The following is a 20,545-nucleotide window of genomic DNA, read 5'->3' as shown; positions in this document are numbered from 1 at the left end:
GTGACCCCACTGGGAGGGCAGCAGACATTTGGAACCGTGGCAGGGGTCCTGCCTCTCCTATCTTCGCCATCCTGTGACTTAGGCTGAGCATGTTGCCTCCTTGGGTAGCAGTATGACCAAACTCAGATCCCAAGGCTTTGACCAGTTTACATGGCCGTCCCCTGTTTGGGGCACCTCTGCCGAACTGGACTTGGAATGAAGATTTCACCTGTGGGGAGGGGAGGGGGAAAAATGTTAAAAGCAGCATGGACCCGGCCTCAGAGTTCCTGCTGCCTTATTTGTAGTTCTGTGGTCATCTAGCCCATGCTTTTCAGAACACCACACAGACTTGCTCACTCAGAAGAATGAACAGAACTGCAAAACACAGTTGCAGATGTGCTGAGATAAATTCCTCATACGTGAATTTAAAAGAGAGGGTAAGGATCCTAGCCATTCATCTCTAAGTGTTGAAGATACTGTTATGAGGTATAATTTTGAAAGAGTCCTTTGATACCTCTGTCGAAAGTACCAACAGCTCTATTGATTTGACCCAGTAGGGCATTTTTTTCAAACTATCCTTCAAAGTCCTAAGGGAGGAAGTGACTTAGAAAAGTCACTTATCTTAGATGAAGCCCCCAGAGACTCAGTCGTAGCATGTTGGCTCCCATTAGTAAGGTTTAATAACACTGATTATTAGGCAGCCTTTTTAATTTCACTCAGAGAAATCTGCATTCAATAAAAAATTAATCTTTAAAAACAAAATTTGAAAATACAAAATTTTCCCTTTATTCAAGAAGCATAATTATGTTCAGCAATTCTTAGAGGAAGAGCAGAATCCTAAGCTAAAACCTTTCATCAGGCCTCAAGAGTCAGATGGACTATTTCCAGGTCTCTGAATATGAAAAATATTAAAAAGTTTTCCTTGTGAGCTTGGGTTTTCAAAGAGGATCTCTTTGGAAAGTTGGCAAATACTTACTTTCCTGGCACGAAAATTGTGTGTGTGTGTGTGTGTGTGTGTGCGCGCGCGTGTGTGTGTGTGTGTGTGTGTGTGGTTTTCTTTTTCCTTTTCCCCTCCACCCAAAGCTATGACAGGGTGGAGTATACTTCCATGAAATTGCATGTTTCCAAAATAGAATTCACCATTATATTTTACTACTGTTATAATTGAATTACTAATGAAAAATAAGCAAAGAGTAGGCATTCTAGAAATAGAATTTCAACTCCTATTGTCATTTAGTCATCATATTAGATGGAATTGTAATATTTTTTAAAACTGCCTTTTGTGCAAAACTGTACCAACCAAACAATTTCCAAAGCGGTTTGAATTTCATTCTCGTTTCTGCAGTCTTACATAGTAGTACCCCCAATCTCATGGTAATAGCACCATATCATTGCCGCTATTTAGATTCCCTCCTGGTTTGGATGGCTTCCAGAAGAGAGCCCTGCTTTCTTCAGCTCCTTATTTAATATTCCAGCAAAATCCTACACCCCACCTACATGATTAGGAATGCTCCTGGTGTTCCTTGCTGGTGAATTGTGAGTCACTGTTTCTTAGGATAGAATGGATCTGTCATAGAACTTGCTGGCACATTGCAGAAGTGATAGTTGTAGATGAAAGTTGGAAGCGGCAGATTTTTAAAAACTAGAGCTATTGTTTTGCTGGCAGATTAATTGGTTACTGGTCTACTCCCAAAGGCATCGACTAATAAATAATCTTAGCTGGTCATTTTCATCTCCAAGATGACAGGTAACAAAGCTCTACCTCTGGCAGATAATGCCAGGATGACACCTTTTCAAATGTTTTACTCCTTGGTTCTTAATCACTGAACCCTTAGATAGTACACTAGACAGAAGCATGATCACAGTGGTCAAAAAGATATATGCATCCTTGTTAGTAAGGCAGAGAATGTTTTAGCGCTCTCCAAGATAACTCCTCAGCATCTAGCAGACTTAGGCCCATAGAAAGTACATGATAGCTATGGGTTAAAATGATCTGTTTGTCTTCCTGGCTTGGAGAGCAGCAAATAAGTCAAAACCACTCAAGAAGGATGAAAGGAATGAATGGCATGCAGATGAAATTCAAACATTTTATAATTGGCAGGAATTGGTGAAATTTACCATTTTCTCCTACCTTGAGATTTTGCTTTTTGTTTTGCTTTGTGATTTTTTTTTTCTAGTTCATATTAGGTTTGACTAAAAAGGATTTTTAAGTAACTCCCAGGGTTTGCCCTTCTGATTTGAGTATAGGTTTTTTCCACCAAAGAGTACGGTTGTCTTTATCCTGTTCAGTACATACGAGAGCAGATAAGAAGTATGGGATTCTACTGGAGTTTGCACAAAGCCCAATTCCTTCCCACAAACAGGCATTGGATTGATTACTGTGTAATGATGCCTGTGACATCATCATGGTAGAGCCAGCAGTAATTAGCTCTCAGCACTGATTGCCTCTCTCCAGGAAAGTTGGGCTTTGGGTCACTTCTGGGTTTCCTTGATTGAGATGCCTAATGAAAGTTAAAATAGTGAGTTACAGTCACTAGGAACAAAAGGGTTGTTAGCATATATCAGGAACTAATGCTAGAAAAGTGTGATTTTTTTTTTTTTTTTTTTTTAAGTGGTGACTGTGTGTTGAGAGTATCGTCAAAGGAAGTGGAGTCCTGGGAAATAAAAGTCTTGAGTGAGAAGTTTGTAAATATTTAGGTAACTCTAAGTGCTATTTTATTGGTAGGGAGACCGTACACTGTATTAGCTCCTGATGGTACTTGTCTAGTCTGAGACTTCATGTGTTCGGGCACAGTTCTGTCCCTCTGCACTTTGCTGGTTTGAGAATTTACTTCAGTTTGGAAAGTTGCATCAGATTTGGTTTTAATGATTCACAGATATGAAAGGTGAAAACTGTATTCGATTTTTCAGTGGAATTACAGATTATTTGGCCTGTTTGTGATCTGCCTTACCAAACTTTTGAGTTTGAAAGGCAATGTGTTTCTAGAATGCTTTCAGGAACGCGCACTGTTGAATGTAGCTTTGGCAGTCGTGTTGTCGTGGGTATCCAGGTGTGCAAGAGCATTTTCATTCTTGGACTCTGTTATGAAGACCTGGTCCTTATCAGTAGTTTATCCTGCTGGCCTACAAATAAGTGATGCTATGAGAATCCTCTCAAGCTCAGAATGAACAGGATATGGCACCTGCTACATCAAACAAAGATAAACACAGGCAGAGGTCACATTCCGTCTTTTATAGAAATGACCTCTATCAGCATCACCTGCGTATCCTGCTGCGTACACAAGGTTTCACATCTAGAGACATCTATGTTGTGGGAATATATTCCAAGTGTGTGTTTTTAAGGTTGTTTGTTCCTCTATTCCCATGAACAGATATCAGTATTACCTGCAAGTCAAAAAAGATGTACTTGAAGGACGATTACGATGTACACTGGAACAGGTGATTCGGCTAGCCGGCCTAGCTGTGCAAGGTAAGACACGGTTATGAGCAGTATGTGAAATTCCGATTTCTGTTTCATCACAGTGTCACTGGCCTCTCAGAGTGAGAAGTTAGATTTACTTAAATGATCTCTTAGCAATGCTCCCTTTTCATTTTAAGTTATCTTACATGAAAAATGCAAAGTTAGTGATTTTTGGTGGCCAGGTAGTAGATTTCTCAAAGCTGTTTGGAAACCTCTCATGCTTATGGAATTACAGTTTTATTTGAGGAAATAGCAGCTCTCATTCTGCCTTTAATTAAGGCTACATTTCAGGGTTTGTGGAAGATTTTCTCACAATTACTACACTGCACAATGTGGTCATATTCTGTAAGTTGATGCTGTAAAGGTGTTACTATCACAACTTCTTAAAGTGTGATAGCGTTAAACATTATACTATTATATATTCTAATGCAGTTAAAGAGAGAAATTTAATATCTGTGATTGTAACATAAAACAACAAATGTGTATTTGACTGAATTTATCTTTCATCCTGTCCTGTATAGGTTTATATTACATATCTGGGTTTTGCCTTCTCTAAATGGTTATGTGGGGGACTTTGTATGTATATTTATACATTATGGCTTATTGAGTGGTGCCTTAACTGCCTTCAGTCATATTGAAAGCAAGATAGGCTGGCTCAGTGGCTCATACCTGTAATCCCAGCACTTTGGGAGGCCGAGGCGGGCGAATCACTGGAGGTCGAGAGTTTGAGACCAGCCTGGCCAATGTGGTAAAACCTTGTCTCTAGTAAAAATTCCAAAATGAGCCCCAGGCATGGTGACACACACCTGTAATCCCAGCTATTCAGAAGGCTCGAGCAGGAGAATCACTTGAACCTAGGAGGTGGAGGTTACAGTGAGCCGAGATTGCACCACTGCACTCCAGCCTGGGTGACAAAGCTAGACTTCATCTCAAAAAAGGAAAATTAAAAACATGTTTTCAAAAGAGCAAGAACACCGTAATATAATTTTTGAAGAGAAACTTTTCCTTTTAGTGATTTTCTTGAAAATCAGCTTCTCTGCAAGTGTGAGCCAGCCAGCAGCTGGGTTCTTGCTGCGTGGACTGTTGTTTTAGAAGGTGTGAACTGACTTCCCATCCCAAACATTGGACTGAATGGAATCATCTCGGATCTAAATGTCTGAAGAGGCAGCCCTTCTCCTGACCTCTTTTATTATTACAACTTAGCAATTTCAGTTCGAAGTGCAGTTCACATACAGTTAACTTCTGCTGTAATTCTGTGGATGGAAACAGGCAAAATCTGATGGGCATCTCTGTCTGCTTAAAGACTGGAAGGAGAAGAAATAGTGGCCAGTTATGATAGAGAAATCGGTGGTAGCATTGTTGAAATAATGGTGAAGATCAGTGTGTCCCTCATCTTCAAATTGAGTCTTTCTCCTTTTAAAAAGCTTTCGTTGGATGGATGTGGAATGCTGGCTTTACTGGAGTTTGAGACCACCCTGGGCAACAAAACGAGACCCTGTCTCTACAAAAAAAAAAAAAGTAAAAATAAAAATAAAAAATTAGCCTAGCATGGTAGCACACACCTGTAGTCCCAGCTACTCAGGAGACTGAGGTGGATGGATTGCCTGAGTCCAGGAGTTTGAGGCTGCAGTAGGCTGTGATCAATTCACTACACCCAGCCTGGATGACAAAGCAAGACCCTGTCTTTAAGAAAATTAAACAAATAGGGAGCCGCGGTGGCTCTGGCCAGTTGTCCTGCTGCTTGAGGAGGAGAGGCTGTGCGTTCAAGGCCAACCTGGGCAAAATTAAGAACCTCTCATTCATTTAAAAAAAAGAAAAACAAATAAATAAAAAACTTTGTTTACTGCATGTACTCTTTCCTCTAACCACTCAATCATTAGGCTTATTATGGGCATCCTGGATATTGGAAGATCCTTGAGGAATTTGGTGAGCTTACTCTGGATTCCATTTTCGTTGCGTTCTTGAAGCTAGCTATTTAGTCTGATGAAACCTCCTCTAACACTTTTCAAATAACTTTTTTGAGAACCCTTACTGAAGTTTTTAGAAAGATACATCAATAGAAATATAAGTTGTGGTGGAATGTGATAACCAATGATTGAACTTGGTAATAGGCAGAGTGCATAATTTTTGCTATTCTTGAATGCTGCACCTAATTGGTAATTAGTTACATGCTGAGTTTGTAGGCTGATGTTTATTTTTTACCTCTCAGCAACTTCTCAACATTGGTTCATGCTTGGGTGTATGTATCCTCTCATTCCGTATCTCGTTATCTTAAAGATACCTGGATCCGTTTCTATCTGATGCTAAATATTTTACATGAAATTAAAGTTTCATGCAGGTTTAGTTTTTAGGAGAGCAAGTGAGATAAGAAGCAAGACATTTATATATTTCATTTTGCATGTGCTTAAACTGTACCACTCTGAGATGAAAACAGGAAAAACAGAATTTTTGGCATCTTGTAACGTGAAATTATTTAGGAGGTGTAAAGATATTTGAGGTTGCTTGCCAAGGGTGATTTACAGTGGGAATTTCCAGCTGCAAATATATGAAAAGATGCAGATGGATTTGGCTCTTCAGTTCTCCAAATTAACCTTGAGTTAAAAAGTCCCCTTGGCAGATGTTCTTAAGATACAAATTGATGCATGTTTAACAAACAGATAAATACAGGTTTGTTTAAAATTTTTGAAGTGACCTTTAGGAATTGTTTTCAAATTTCATTATTTCTAAAAAATCGTTTAGTACTGCTTACATGCTGATATTTACCATGTTGTTATGTCTAAGTAACTATGTTAAACTTATATCTCGACACTATTTTTATTTAATAATAGTGAGAAAATAGGATGAAATGTGAATAATAATGTGTTGATGAGTTTGCCCTATTTTATTTCATCTTTAATTTCATATAATAAATACCACCCTTCTACCTTCTTTTCTTCTCAGCTGATTTTGGAGACTATAATCAATTTGATTCTCAAGATTTCCTCAGAGAGTATGTGCTGTTTCCTATGGTAAGTATAATTTTATTTTTCTTACCTTCTTTGGACATTTAGTTCTTTCCTTTGAAAATTTTAGGATTTTACATATGCATAATCCCTGGGGGAAGAGTATATGGGTTTATAAAGTAGGGACAAGTTTTCTAAAACACACTGAGAAGGTAAAAATGCCTCCTTCTGCCTCAAGACACCTCTCTCTGCCTCAAGACACCTCCCTACTTTCTTTTTCAGTAATTTCTTATTAGTATATAAAAATGCTACTGATTTTTCTATGCTGATTTTGTAACCTGAAACTATACTAAATCTGTTTCTCAGTTCTATCAGATTTTTTATGGAAGCTTTAGGGTTTTCTACATATAAGATCATGTCATCATCAAGCATACTTTTACTTCTTACTTTCCTATTTGACTGCTTTTTATTTTTCTTGCCTGATTGCTCTGGCTAGGACTGTGTTTAATAGAAGAAGTAAGAGTTGGCAGAAAAAAATCCAGTTTACAATGGCATTTTTAGAAAAAAACAAAAATCCCTGGAGTAAATTTAACTGAGGAGGTGAAAATTCTGTATATTGGAAACTATAAAACATTGATGAAAGAAATTGAAGATGACACAAATGGAAAGATATCCCATCTTCATGGATTGGAAGATTCAGTACTGTTAAAATGTCTACTGAAAGTAATCTACAGATTAATGCAATCCCTATCAAAATTCCAACATCATTCTTCATGGAAATAGGAAACAATCCTAAAATTCATGTGGAATCACAAGAGACCCCAGATAGCCCAAGTAAATTTGAGCAAAAGAACTAAGCAGGATACACCACATTACCTTATTTCAAACTATATTTCAAAGCTATGGTAATTAAAATAATATGGGACTGGCAAAAAAAAAAAAAAATAGACACAAGGACCGGTGGAACAGGATAGAATGACCACACACATCTATAATTAATAGATTTTTCAACAGAATGGCCAAGAACACACTGGTGAAAGGGCAGCATCTTGAGCAATTGCTGCTGGGTAAAATGGCCATCTACATGTAGAGAATTGAATTTGTATTCTTATCTCACCCTTTGTACAAAATTCAATTCCAAATGTATTAAAGACTTAAATGTAACACTTGAAAGTATAAAACACTAGAAGAAAACATGGGGGAAAAGCTACATGACATTGGTCTGGGCAGCAATTTCTTGCATATGACCCCAAAAACACAGGCAACAAAAGTAAAAATAGATAAATGAGATTGTATCAGACTAAAAACCTTCTCTACAACAAAGGAAACAACAGAGGTAAAGAGACAACTCAACACATTGAAAGAAAATATTTGCAAATTATACATCAGATAAGGGGCTCAGAATATATAAGGAACTCAAACTACCCAATGAGAAAACAAATAGCCATATTAAAAAAATGAGCAAGGGACCCAAATAGACATTTCTCAAAAGAAATGTACAGAAAGCCAATGGACATATGAAAAATGCCCAGCATCACTAATCATCAGGGAAATAGGAATTAAAACCACAAAGAAATACCACCTCACACCTGTTAGATTGGCTGTTATCAAAACAATGAAAGATAAAAAGTCTTACTGAGCATGAGGAGTAAAGATAAAAAGTCTTACTGAGCATGAGGAGTAAAGGAGGTATAACTTCTAGCCATTTTGGAAAACAGTTTAGAGGTTACTTGAAAAATTAAAAATAGAACTATCATATAATCCAGGAGTCTCACTTCTGGGTATATATCTAAAGAAACTGAAATGAATATGCCAAAGCGATATCTGCACTGCCATGTTCACTGCCATATTATTCATAATAACCAAGATATGGAAAGAACCTAAGTTCCCACCAGCAGATCAGTGGGTAAAATGTGGTGTATGCACACAGTGGAATACTATTTGGCCTTAAACAGAACAGAATTTTGTCATTTGTGGTAAGATGGATGAATGTAGAGTACAGGATGCCAAGTGAAAAAAGGCAAATACAGCCCAGTCTCACTTGTATGTGGAATCAAAAAAAGTCGAACTCATAGATGTAGAGAGTGGAAGGGTGGTTACCGAAGCTAAGGGTTGGGTGGAAGGAGAAAACGTTGTTCAAAGGGTACAAAGTTAAGAATAAGTTCTGGTGATCTATTGCACAGCCAGGTGACTATTGTGAGTAACAATGTATATATCAAAATTGCTGAAAGAGTAGATTTTAAATGTTCTCACCATAGGGAGTGTAAATTAGTTCAACTATTGTGGAAGACAATGTGGTGATTCCTCAAGGATCTAGAAATAGAAATACCATTTGACTCAAATCCCATTACTAAGCATATACCCAAAGGATTATAAATCATTCTGTTATAAAGGCTCATGCACACGTATGTTTATTGTGGTACTGTTTACAATAGCAAAGACTTGGACCAACCCAAATGCCCATGAACGATAGACTGGATAAAGAAAATGTGGCACATATACACCATGGAATACTATGCAGCCATAAAAATGGATGAGTTCATGTCCTTTGGAGGGACATGAATGAAGCTGGAAACCATCATTCTCAGCAAACTGACACAAGAACAGGAAACACCGCATGGTCTCACTCATAAGTGGGTGTTGAACAGTGAGAACACATGGATACAGAGAAGGGAATATCGTACTCTGGGGCCTGTCGGGGGGTGGGGGACTAGGGGAGGAATAGGAGGGAGTGGGGGACTGGGGAAGGTAGGAGAAATACCTAATGCAGATGATCAGGGATGGATGCAGCAAACCTCCATGGCAGGTGTAAACCTATGTAACAAACTTGCACATTCTGCACATGTACCCCAGAACTTATGGTATAATAAAAAAATTAAATGTTCTCACCACAAAGAAATGATAATTATATGAGCTGATAGATACGTTGATCAGACTGATTTGCCCATTCCACAGTGTATACATGTGTCACAACATCACATTGTTCCAAAAATAGTTGCAATTATTATTTGTCAGTAGAAATAAAGGTGTTTTTTGTTTGTTTGTTTGTTTTTGTTTTTGAGATGTAGTCTCGCTGTGTTGCCAGTCTGGAGTGCAGTGGCGTGATCTTGGCTTACTGCAACCTCTGCCTCCTGGGTTCAAAGGATTATCCTGCCTCAGCCTCCGGAGTAGCTGGGGTTACAGGTGTCCACCAACACGCCCGGCTAATTTTTGTATTTTTAGTAGAGATGAGGTTTCACCGTGTTGGCCAGGATGGTCTCGATTTCTTGACCTTGTGATGCACCCACCTCAGCCTCCCAAAGTGCTGGGATTACAGGTGTGAGCCAGTATGCCCGGTCTCTGTTTGTGCTTTTTAACAAAAAAGACACCTACCTACTTTCCTTCCTTCTCCCCCATTCACCATCTACCCTCTGGCACGCTGCCTCCCCCTGCCTTTTTTTTGTCAGAACGTACTGAGCTGCTTCGCACCCCAGAGCCTTTGTACATGGGCTTCCTCTGTGGAGTGCTCTGCTCCAGATCTTATGACATTCAGGTCTCAATTCAGTATTACCTCCCAGAGAGCCCTTCCATTCCTTGACCACCTGTCTCATATACCCTTCCTGTTAAATCACTTTTCGTATGTGTACTTCTGTTCATTCTTATGTATGTACACATGTATGTATTTATTATGGGTCAGCTCTGTGGTCTTTAGGCAGGGACCCTGTCTATTCACTGTCATCTGGCACACAGACTGTGCTCATAAAAATTTTGCAATGAATCAATAAAGTAAAATGCCCATTCCTGGGTGGAAGTAAAGATAAGGCTAAGTTGTAACCCCTGGGGAATTTTTCTTGGTTGGTTGGTTGGTAGCTTCAGGGTAAAAAAAAAAAGAGTATTAAATGGGAAGGATTAAAAATTTTTGAAAACCATTTTAGGGAACGGCTATAACCATTCAACCTCCTGGCTCCGGTTTCAGGAATCAGATCATTCACTACTTGTTTTTTTGGTCAACTCCTTTACCCCAAGCACTGACGTGGGTAACTAACACCCCGGGGGATGAAATTATATAAGAAATGGTGCTTGTTTTCAAAACGACAGTGTGGTTGGTTAAATAGGAAGTTTGCAAAATCAGAATAAAAAGCCAAGTATAATAAAGTGTGATCAACATGTTATGTGGAGAGAGGTCACATGCTCTTGGGGGATTGGGGAGGCTGGAAGACTGATGGCTTGTGAGCTATGAGGCAAAGAGGTAGGGAGCAAGGAATGGTTTAGACAGAGGGGGAGCAGCGGCAGCATGGCCTGGGTGTTCGGAAAGCTTCCACTGGCTGGTTTGACTGTAGCTACTGGAGAGAAATTGTGGTGGATGAGACTGGAAACTTCTGCGGAGTTAGAACCCATGGGCTCCTTCGAGTTCTGCAGACCCCACATTTTGAGAACTGCTGGATTCAAGCTGGTCAGCTGGGAATCTGTTGTAGTGTTACGGGCAAAGGATATCGTTTAGATGTTCGTGAAAGAAAAACAACAAAGCAAGGCAAGGGATATTTTGAAGTAAAATAGCCAAAATCTGGCAACTTACCAGTGATGGCATGTGGGAGAAAGTGGAGTGTCTGTTGACAAAGGTTTTAAGTTTTGAGAGAGTAAGATAAGTAACTGGAATTACTCACATTAGTGCATGAGGTCAGTCTAAATTGGTCAAAGGCTAATCTTGTTCCTAACAGGGAATATTGCACATCTTTAACTTTTCATGAATAACTTCATTCTTTTTTTTTAAGACGGAGTCTCACTCTGTTGCCCAGTCTCGAGTGCAGTGGCCATCTCAGCTCACTACAACCTCTGCCTCTCAGGTTCAAGTGATTCTCCTGCCTCAGCCTCCTGAATAGCTGGGATTACAGGCACCCACCACTACACCCAGCTAATTTTTGTATTTTTAGTAGAGATGGGGCTTCACCATGTTGGCCAGGTTGGTCTTGAACTTCTTGAACTCAGGTGATCCACCTACCTCAGCCTCCCAAAGTGCTGGAATTACAGGCATGAGCCACCACATCTAGTCTCCATTCTTACTTTATTTCCCTTCAAGTAAACAGTGGTATTATCTGCTGTGCCTGCTGTTTTTATACTTTATTAATTCTACTCATTAAATGAAACTCCAAAGAGATTTAACATATTACTTAGCAGAGAAGTTCTTCATAGGGCATAATGTGAATATGCTTGAGTCAACATTTCTAATGTCTCAGAATCTCATCCCAAAAATCAGGGTATTTTCCAGTGTGCTTGATGGGAGGAAAGCGAGGCTCAAGCCTTAGAATTTTAGAGTGGGTACATTTGTGTGTCAGATGGGGTGGTTGGTAATGGAGGGTTGATAATTTCTCACATTTTATTCACCTTACTCTCATTAAAGGCCTTTATTACATTGCCTTTAGGAAGGGACCAGGTTTGGGTGCTTCTCAGAGTTTTTTTTTTTTTTTTTTTTTTTTGAGACGGAGTTTCGCTCTTGTTACCCAGGCTGGAGTGCAATGGTGCGATCTTGGCTCACCACAACCTCCGCCTCCTGGGTTCAGGCAATTCTCCTGCCTCAGCCTCCTGAGTAGCTGGGATTACAGGCACGCGCCACCACGCCCAGCTAATTTTTTTGTATTTTTAGTAGAGATGGGGTTTTACCATGTTGACCAGGATGGTCTTGATCTCTTGACCTCGTGATCCACCCGCCTCGGCCTCCCAAAGTGCTGGGATTACAGGCGTGAGCCACTGCGCCCGGCCTGCTTCTCGGAGTTTTCAAAGGTGATTAGCAGCATGATATTTATGAGTTTGTAGACGGTAAAATGCTCTGACAGGTTAAAGTGCTATGAAGTAGTAAAGGAGTTACTTTGTGCATCGTATCTCTTTGAGAATGAGACTGTTGCCACTAAACTCTAGGCAAATCAGATACTTAAACAGCATAGACTTCATAAGTCTCATCATTGGACAGACAAATATTGACTGTTATTTTTGGATCTAAAATGACTGTCTTCAGGATGGTGGTTGCTAGCCATGTGTGGATATTTACATTAAAATTTAAATTAATGAAAGTTAAATAAAATCAAAAATTTAGTTGCTTGATTGCATTGGCTACTTTTTTTTTTTTTTTTTTTTTTTTGAGACAGTCTTGCTTCGTCACCCAGGCTGGAGTGCAGTGGTGCAATCTCATCTCACTACAACCTCTGCCTTCCAGGTTCAAGCGATTCTCGTGCCTCAGCTTCCTGAGTAGCTGGAACAACAGGCATGTGCCACCACGCTTGGCTAACTTTTGTGTTTTTTTGTAGAGACAGGGTTTTTCCATGTTGAATAGTCTGGTCTCGAACTCCTAGCCTCAAGTGATCCAGCCTCCTTGGCCTCCCAAAGTGCTGGAATTACAGGCTGAGCCACTGCATTGGCCTTGGCTTTAGTGCACCATAGCCACATGTGTCTAGAGGCTACTGTATTGGAAAGCCCACATAGGGAACACTTTCGTCATCCCAGAAAGTCCTGTTGGATGCTGAAGATGACGTGGCAGAAGGCTTATCTGAGTTGTGAATATTCCTAGGCTTTGGTCATCAGCCATCCACTTTCAGTCCCTGCCTCATTGTATCCTGGGTGCACTGTGACCTGTGACTGGCAATTTCATGGCATCTTTGCTGGGCAGTGCTGTGACCCTATCCTAGCTGTACCCCTTATTGGCTGTATGACTTGGGCAAGTTAATTAACTTTTCCAAGCCTCAGGTTTCTCATCTAAAAATGAGAATAACAAGCCTAATTTCATTGTGAGCATTAAAGGGCATAGTACATGTGAAATACCTAGTATGAAATACATAATGCAAGTTGGCACATAGTAAATTCTCAGTAACTGTTTATTTAGTTGTCTTATTATTGTTATGAGCACTGTTATTCTGTCTCTGTGTCTTGCAAACATGAGGCTGTTGAGGAGTATGCTTTCCAGTAACATCACTCTGTGCTTTATTTTTTTGATTTTGTTATGTAAGCAGACAGAGCACATGCAGAAGGTACAAGTGATTGTTAAGCAGTTCTGTGTAATTAACCTTTTGACAATATGAAATTTACATGTCACATAGTAAGTTCAGTTCAAGAAACATGTATTGATCACTTGCTATATATTGAGCCCGTATAAGCTGTTACTGCACAAAAGCCCTGTGAGAGGCCCCTTAAGTGATGTGAAGAATTGCTGCCCTTGAGGACCCTGTACTCTCATAGAGGGTGGGAGACGGATCAAGGATAGACGAGTATACACATAAGTGGGTGAGAAATGCAGTAGCCAGAATATGAGAAGAGACACACACACACAGTAGAAGAGGTAGTTCAAAAGGAAAAAAATGCTTATGTCCAGTTGGGGAGACAGGAAAGCCCTATCGAGGGAAGTGGTAGCTCAGACAGGCCCTAAGTTGTGGCATTTCACATTGTGTGACGTGACAGGCTGGTTCTCCCAGGGAGGATGGGCATTTAAACACCCATCCATTAAGAGTGGATGTAAAAGCAGTGTGTGTTAGAAGAGGAGCTGGCCTGGGGCTTGACCTCTTGGGCAAGGAGGTCTGGAAGGGGAAGCTGAGTCACACTGAAGAATGGTCTGCATGCCAGGCCCAGGTGTTGACCTCGCTGCGTAGGCTGGGGAGGAGTCGTGGGAGGGGGTACACTTTCTGCTTGGTTCCACTAGAGCTTTCAAAGAGAATACATTCCTTTGGGGAGGGAAGATGGGATGATGGCTGTGTTTGATCTTATAAAGTAACCAAATTTGTTAAATGGCATTTATTCAGCAGAGAAAAGAACAAAGTCGAGTACACAGGGCGCTCCACAGGTGTGTGGCTGTGTACAGGCATGCACTCTGCCATTTTTCATTCCCACAGGGCCACGCTCGCACTCTCCCTGGAGCGGCACATACCTCAGGGGGGCCCCAGGTGCAGATGGAGGCAGTTAAGTTGAGAACAATAGAGAAGGGGGTACCTTTGCGCTTCTTCTTTTCTAAAAGTGGGAAATGGAGATTTAATGGAACACTTTCTGATCTTCACTTTATTTTATTCTGTTGCCACATGCCCTTCATTAGCTTTTCAAAATTGATGGGTTTTTTACTGCTACTCAATATCTAGATGCACACCCATAGCTAACTTTCTAAGCTTTGTGGTATCTTTGTTCCTCCACAACATGAAACTGAAAATGTTGAGCTTATTTCCTGTCATGGACTTGAGTCATTTCAATGGATGGCTAAACAGGAAACTGCCAATTAATCAGTTACGTGAAAAGTAAGAGCTGCCACAATTCCCCGTCTGCTTTAGGGTCTCTCATGAACTCTAGCGTTAGCAGGATGTGCAGAGCTGTAGAATTTTTAGGATATAATTATATCTTTGCTTTCCAGTTTTAAAAAATATTGATTGTTCACATTTCAGTGATTTGAGACGGGATGTTTTTCACAGTTTTGAGGTATACATATTTAGGGGTAGTGTTTTCATCCATGAAAAGTTACTAAGTTGGAGATAAATCTTTATATAAATGGTGTTTTGGAATCAAGGGAATGGAGCATTTGGTATGATTTCTGCCAAAACATCAGTCTCTACCTTCCATCCCAGTAGGGTAAGATTCAGATACCCTCATCGGGATGCGGCTCGGAGTCCCTTCTGGCATCCTCTCTGGAGCTCACGGGAAAATGGTGCCCATCTGTACTCTCTTGGTGCTTACTAGCCTGGAATCTGTGGGAACTGCTCTCCAGGAAAGCTAGAGGCAGCTGGCTTATTGCTGGAGCCCTAGGCTACCACAGGCATGAGACAAACTTTAGAATCTCTATTTTTATCAACTTCTCAAGAATGGATTGCTTTGGTCTGCTCATTTTGGATTATTCCTCTTGATTTCATCTCGCCATCCTAAACAGTACTTCCCTGGTCAGTGGTTAGCAAGCCCGTTTCCATGATGTTAAGGAAGGGGAGTTGGGAAAAGTTGTGTGTAATCAGTTCTTTTGAGCCCACAGTAGTTAGCATGTCACCGGTTCCAGGGACCTGGGGTTCAGTTGATAGAGATGCTGACTAGGCAGCTACATACCTGTTGCCTTACGGAGCTCTCTGGAGATGTTTAGCCATCGTGGCTTCTTCTGCTCCCATGACCATCAAGTAACATCATAATGAGCCTACTCTGCCTTCAGTGGTTTTGAATTAGTTTCCTGGTATTGTGCAGGTGGACAGAAAGGCCTGGCCCAATCCCTTCCTAAGCTCAACTTTTGAAGGGATGATGGCCTGGAAACTCATTGGCCTATACCCATACCCTGATCATTAGATATACAGAAGCCATGCAAAGCATTTTTTATAAATGTACACCGGAGAGGCAGGCAGGTAGACAGGGAAGAATGAATGGCAAGAGGTATTCCCAGGCACCACAGAACTCAGGTGGCAACCCAAAGTATACCTGGAAATCTGTTATTATGCAGAGCAATGTAATAACAGTAGAAATCATAACTCAGTTCTAAAAATTACAATCTTTAATTCTACAACAGTAAAAGAGATATTGAGGAAATGACTAATCAGGAACATCTGAGGAAGGGAGCTTTCAAGGTTTGCAAGCAAAATAGCAAATGCCGACACTGTCTTGTAACCTTCAGCACTTTGTATTCTTACAGGATTTGGCCCTGGAAGAGGCTGTTCTGGAGGAGCTGACCCAGAAGGTAGCCCAAGAACACAAAGCCCACAGGTAAGGCAGGCGGAGGGTAAGGGGCTGCCTGCCGCACAGATGTTTACTGTACCTGGGACAGGAGGCATTTATCTCCCTATCTGCAACTCTGGGCTTGAGTCAGCACATTTGCCTTGCTTCCGCCACATGACTCAGCTCTGTACTTCCATTCTGAAAAGGTGAATGTCGACTTGAAAACTGTGCTCTGGTCCTTCCCTCCCTCCCTTCCTTCCTTCGCTTCTTCCTCTGAGAATCTGGGAAGCCTGAGACAGCCTGTGCCAATGGAGTAAAGACCTAAAGTGCTGTGTTGGGTCGTAGGCAGGTAAAGGGCAGAAAAGGAGAGAAACTTTAGTTTAAGGAAGCACTGTAAGTTTGATATCAAGGCCTATGCAGTGATTCTAGGTTCTTTCATCCTGGCTTTTTTTTTTTTTTTTTTTTTTTTTAAAGACAGAGTCTTGCTCTGTCACCCAGACTGGAGTGCAGTGGTGTGATCTTGGTTCACTGCAACCTCCACTTCCCAGTTCAAACAACTCTCGTGCCTCAGCCTCTCAAATAGCTGGGATTACATGCACATGCACTACCTCACCCAGCTAATATTTGTATTTTTAGTAGAAACAGGGTTTCACCGTGTTGGCCAGGCTGGTCTCGAACACCTGACCTCAAGTGATCTGCCCGCCTCGGCCTCCCAAAGTGCTGGGATTACAGGTGTGAGCCATGGCCATTTGACTCCCAAAGTATTATCCTCATGATAAACCTTTTCCTTTTTTCTTGCTTAAAATAATAATAATAATGATGAAGATTTCTCCCAGATGGGAGAAAAATAACTTCTTTTTAAAGCAGGCAACATATTCAAAGGGATGTCTGGAATAATTATTTCATGTTTATAGGGCTGTGGCTCTTAATTAAATACTTTACCTTCCTCTTATTATTCTGTGTTGAGTGAAAGGCTACTGGGGAAGATGTTAATGAATTACTTAGTAATGCACCATACCCTCACAGTTGGGTAATGATTGCTCCTCCTAGAATCTAGAGCTAAAACACAGCCCTGGAATTTGCCATCAGGAGGGTAGGATCTTCCACTGGCTGTCCTTAACCATTTCCTCCTTTGATGCTATTTTGATTTTAGTGGAATCCTGCCAGCAGAAGCTGAACTGATGTACATCAACGAAGTTGAACGTTTGGATGGATTTGGACAGGAAATCTTCCCTGTAAAGGTAACATGCTGTGCCCTGTGTTGGCTTTAACCTTCTCAGAATGGTACTGGCATTTGGAAAATCAGTGTTGATAGCAGTGGGCCAGAATGGCTTGGCCTTCTTTTTGCTATGCAGCATTAGTTGGCAAGTCCAATTTATTGTAGATAAACAAATTTGTTTTCTTAACCAAGAGATTTTGAAGTTTTCTGTGGTCCTCAGCATAATAGCTCAATAAGACAGTCTGTTTAAGTGAGTACCAAGCATCAGCCGATCCAGCACTTTGGAGATATCAAGGCTGATATCCAGCCCTATGACAGAACAAGTAGCTAATGTTATGTGGAACATTAGTCAAGACTCTAGCCAGTAGTTTTCTTAATTCTCATTTCCTCTTCATTGAGCCAATACAGGGATAATTGTTTGTGAGGTAGAATGAAATGTTTCCTGTATACAATCATATTTTATTTCTCCAGCTCTGTAGGGCCCTCCATTGTGGGTTCCCAACCCCTTTGGTGTTTTATGGAAACTATGCGTAGGAAACTGCTACAGCACAACACATTCTTTGCAGCACATTCACCTCCTGAAGTGGATGTGGTTGGGGGGGGAGGTCATGGAGCCTAGTCATTTATAGAGCTGAGCCCATCATCCAAATTCATTTTCCGCTCTCTGCTGACCTACTTTATAAAAAATGGAGATTTATCAGAAACCTAAAGCAACTGGCACATTTCAGCAATTTGGGAGACGCCTGCAATTTCAGCACAAACATTTCACTCCAGACTGGCTCCGCTGGCTGTTTTATAAGTGTTTAGTTCCCCCTCTGTTGCACGTTTGCAATTTGCCTTAATGAGAACTGCCCATGTGCATCAAGTAGAATCGAGCGGGGTGGCCGCAGCTTTCAGAAGGGGCTAAATGGCTCTTTTTTAGATTTGTTTAATTTTCTTTTGCTTCTCTAATAGCTGCCCTTCATAGGGCTGTAATCCATTTTCCTTGCAATAATGCCTTATGAAGCCATCTGCATCCCACTTACATTTCTGCAGCCCATATATAGTTATATTTTGGGTCACTGAAAAATCAGAGTAAACTTTTCTCCGCTTCTAGAAAACTGACTTCTCAGTCCCTGGAAGTTGGAGGTTTTGTTGTGGCGATTTGCTTGTGTTGTTTTTTAGTCATTGTGGACTGCAGGAAACAGGGGCAGTTGAGGTCATGTTGAAATCTGCTGTGGTTGGTTCTGATGTGCTTCTAGAATGTTCTTTCTTTAGTGGAACCAACAGGGTTCTAATACCTTCCTCCGAGTTGGAAGACAGGCGCTTCTGACTCATGGCCAAGATGGGGTAACTGAGCTGCACTGCCTGTTTGTCCTCTGTTTCCCCCCACATATCTGTGCATATCTAAGGTGACCAACTATAGACTGCATGATTTCTGGTGACTCAAGGATGAGTGTGGGAGCGACAGTAATAGTGGGGGTGGTGATGTGGTCAGCTCTGCAATAGGTGAAAAAGCATACAAGAAAATATGCAGGGAAGGACTATGAGTGGGACTGGAGTCTCTTGGTTGGCACAGGTTCTTATTGACAAAAGAAAAAGTGTGTCATGCTATATCCTAGGAAGAATATTTGAATTTAGCATGGGCTTTTTCATGAATGGTTCCTCAAAAATTTTCAAGACTGGAAGAGTACCAGTCCACTTCCTAACGAGTCTGCCCCTCCTCTTCCACGGATACAGGTGTGGCCACTGCCTGAGTCGCTCCTGTATTGTCAGAGCACATAGACAAGGCAAAGTGTGCTTTTGGAATGGGTAAGGCAGAGTCTGGAGCCTTTATCCGTTGCTGGGTTGGACTTAGAGCCCTTCAGCTTTGACCAGTGCAGTGTCCCCAGCATGCTGGGTAGAGTAGCTTCCAGAGGCACCTCTGCTGTGCATTTTCCATTGCCCGTCGCCCCCAGGTGAATTATCCCCATCCCTACAGATCCACCCACAAAGTGCCCAGGGAAGTGTTTCTGCAGAATTCCCCTTTCTCTTTCTAACTCCACTCCTCCTATCTTCTTTTCTCCCCCATACCTTCTGTAGTGTAACTTACCATTTCAGCTTCTCAGAATCACCATTATGGGACAGTTCTCTTTCATCTTCGCTGGCTCTTTGTCTCTCAACACTCTTCTTGCTTTGCCATCAACAGAGATTGTACTTTGTATCTCTGTTAGACGACTCTCATTGGAATGTAAGCTTTAGGGGGTGAGTTGAGAAGTGTCATCTTCATGCCTTAAATGGGATCGAGTATTCTAGGGAATGTAGAAGTCCTTCTTTTCCATCTTAGTCCTAGTTGTGCATGCCTCCACTCTTGCTTTAGAAAGAAGACAGTCCATCTAAGTGAGTACCAAGCATCAGCTGATCCAGCACCTTTACCCCCAGGGGAAAGCAGGATTTCATTTCAGGGACTGACAGTTTATCTACTAGATGTCTTATTCCCACTCCGCTCTCAGAACCCTGGCAGCCAGGTGATGCTTGCCCAGACAGGAGATTGAACGGATAGTCAAGCGTCACCATACCCAGTGTTCTAATAGGTAAGACAGAGACCAACATCATAAGAACAGCCGTGGACTAGCAGACGCAGATATTGTACAGGAAGAACCCCCTGCTCAAAATACTATCCAGTGAGCCTCAGGATTTTTTTTTTTTTTTTTTTGCCTCCTTGAAGGAATAAGGTACTTACAAAAAGATGCATTTAGAAAACAAAAATAGACTCTGAAATTAAAATATGGTATCAGAAATGTACAACTTCATAGACAGATTAGAAGATAAAGCTGAGAAAATCTCACCAAAAAAACAAAGTAATGGAAAGTCGGGGACGGGAGATAAAAAGGTTAGAGGACCTGTCCAGGATGTAACACACTGTTTGAACAACGGGAGTTCTAAACAGTGTGAACAAGGGAAATGAAAGGTAATTATTTGAGAAAATATCCCTGCACTGAGGAATGGGAGATTTTGTACTGAAAGGGCCCGGCAGGGACACATCGAAGTCTTTAAGAGGTGAATGTTTCGGCCTCTCGGCAAAGGAAGTGGTAGGCACAGGTCTGCTCATTGCTTCCTTTAAACAAGCCCTGAAGAATATTCAGCTCTTCAAGCTATTGCATGTATAATGTTTTAAAAAGCAAAAGCTTTGGTAAGGTTAAAAAATAAAAGACATTAATAGACGTTCATAAAAGAGAAAATCCAAATGCCAATGAATCTGACAAAATCCGGAGATTCTCTCTTAAACTGGAAATGCGTTGTGACAAATTGAGAAAAAAAGGGGAAAAAATCTCTCTCTTTCTATATATAGTCCACTAG

At 41.1% G+C, this 20,545-nt stretch overlaps 1 protein-coding gene across 2 annotated transcripts in view; it reads left to right on the top strand.

Moving 5' to 3' along the window:
- Positions 1-20,545, top strand: part of PTPN14 (protein tyrosine phosphatase non-receptor type 14) — a 201,807-nt gene that overhangs the window by 130,911 nt on the left and 50,351 nt on the right. For both annotated transcript variants that reach the window (XM_003930356.4, XM_010340945.3), the window contains exons 4-7: positions 3,351-3,448; positions 6,380-6,447; positions 15,986-16,056; positions 17,162-17,249. In XM_003930356.4, coding sequence (XP_003930405.1) covers positions 3,351-3,448; positions 6,380-6,447; positions 15,986-16,056; positions 17,162-17,249 — 325 coding nt within the window. The remainder of the gene's footprint in view (positions 1-3,350; positions 3,449-6,379; positions 6,448-15,985; positions 16,057-17,161; positions 17,250-20,545) is intronic.

This window comes from Saimiri boliviensis, chromosome 14 (assembly GCF_048565385.1).
Source record: "Saimiri boliviensis isolate mSaiBol1 chromosome 14, mSaiBol1.pri, whole genome shotgun sequence".
Classification (NCBI taxonomy): Eukaryota; Metazoa; Chordata; class Mammalia; order Primates; family Cebidae; genus Saimiri; species Saimiri boliviensis.
This window is presented reverse-complemented; position numbering and strand designations above follow the sequence as displayed.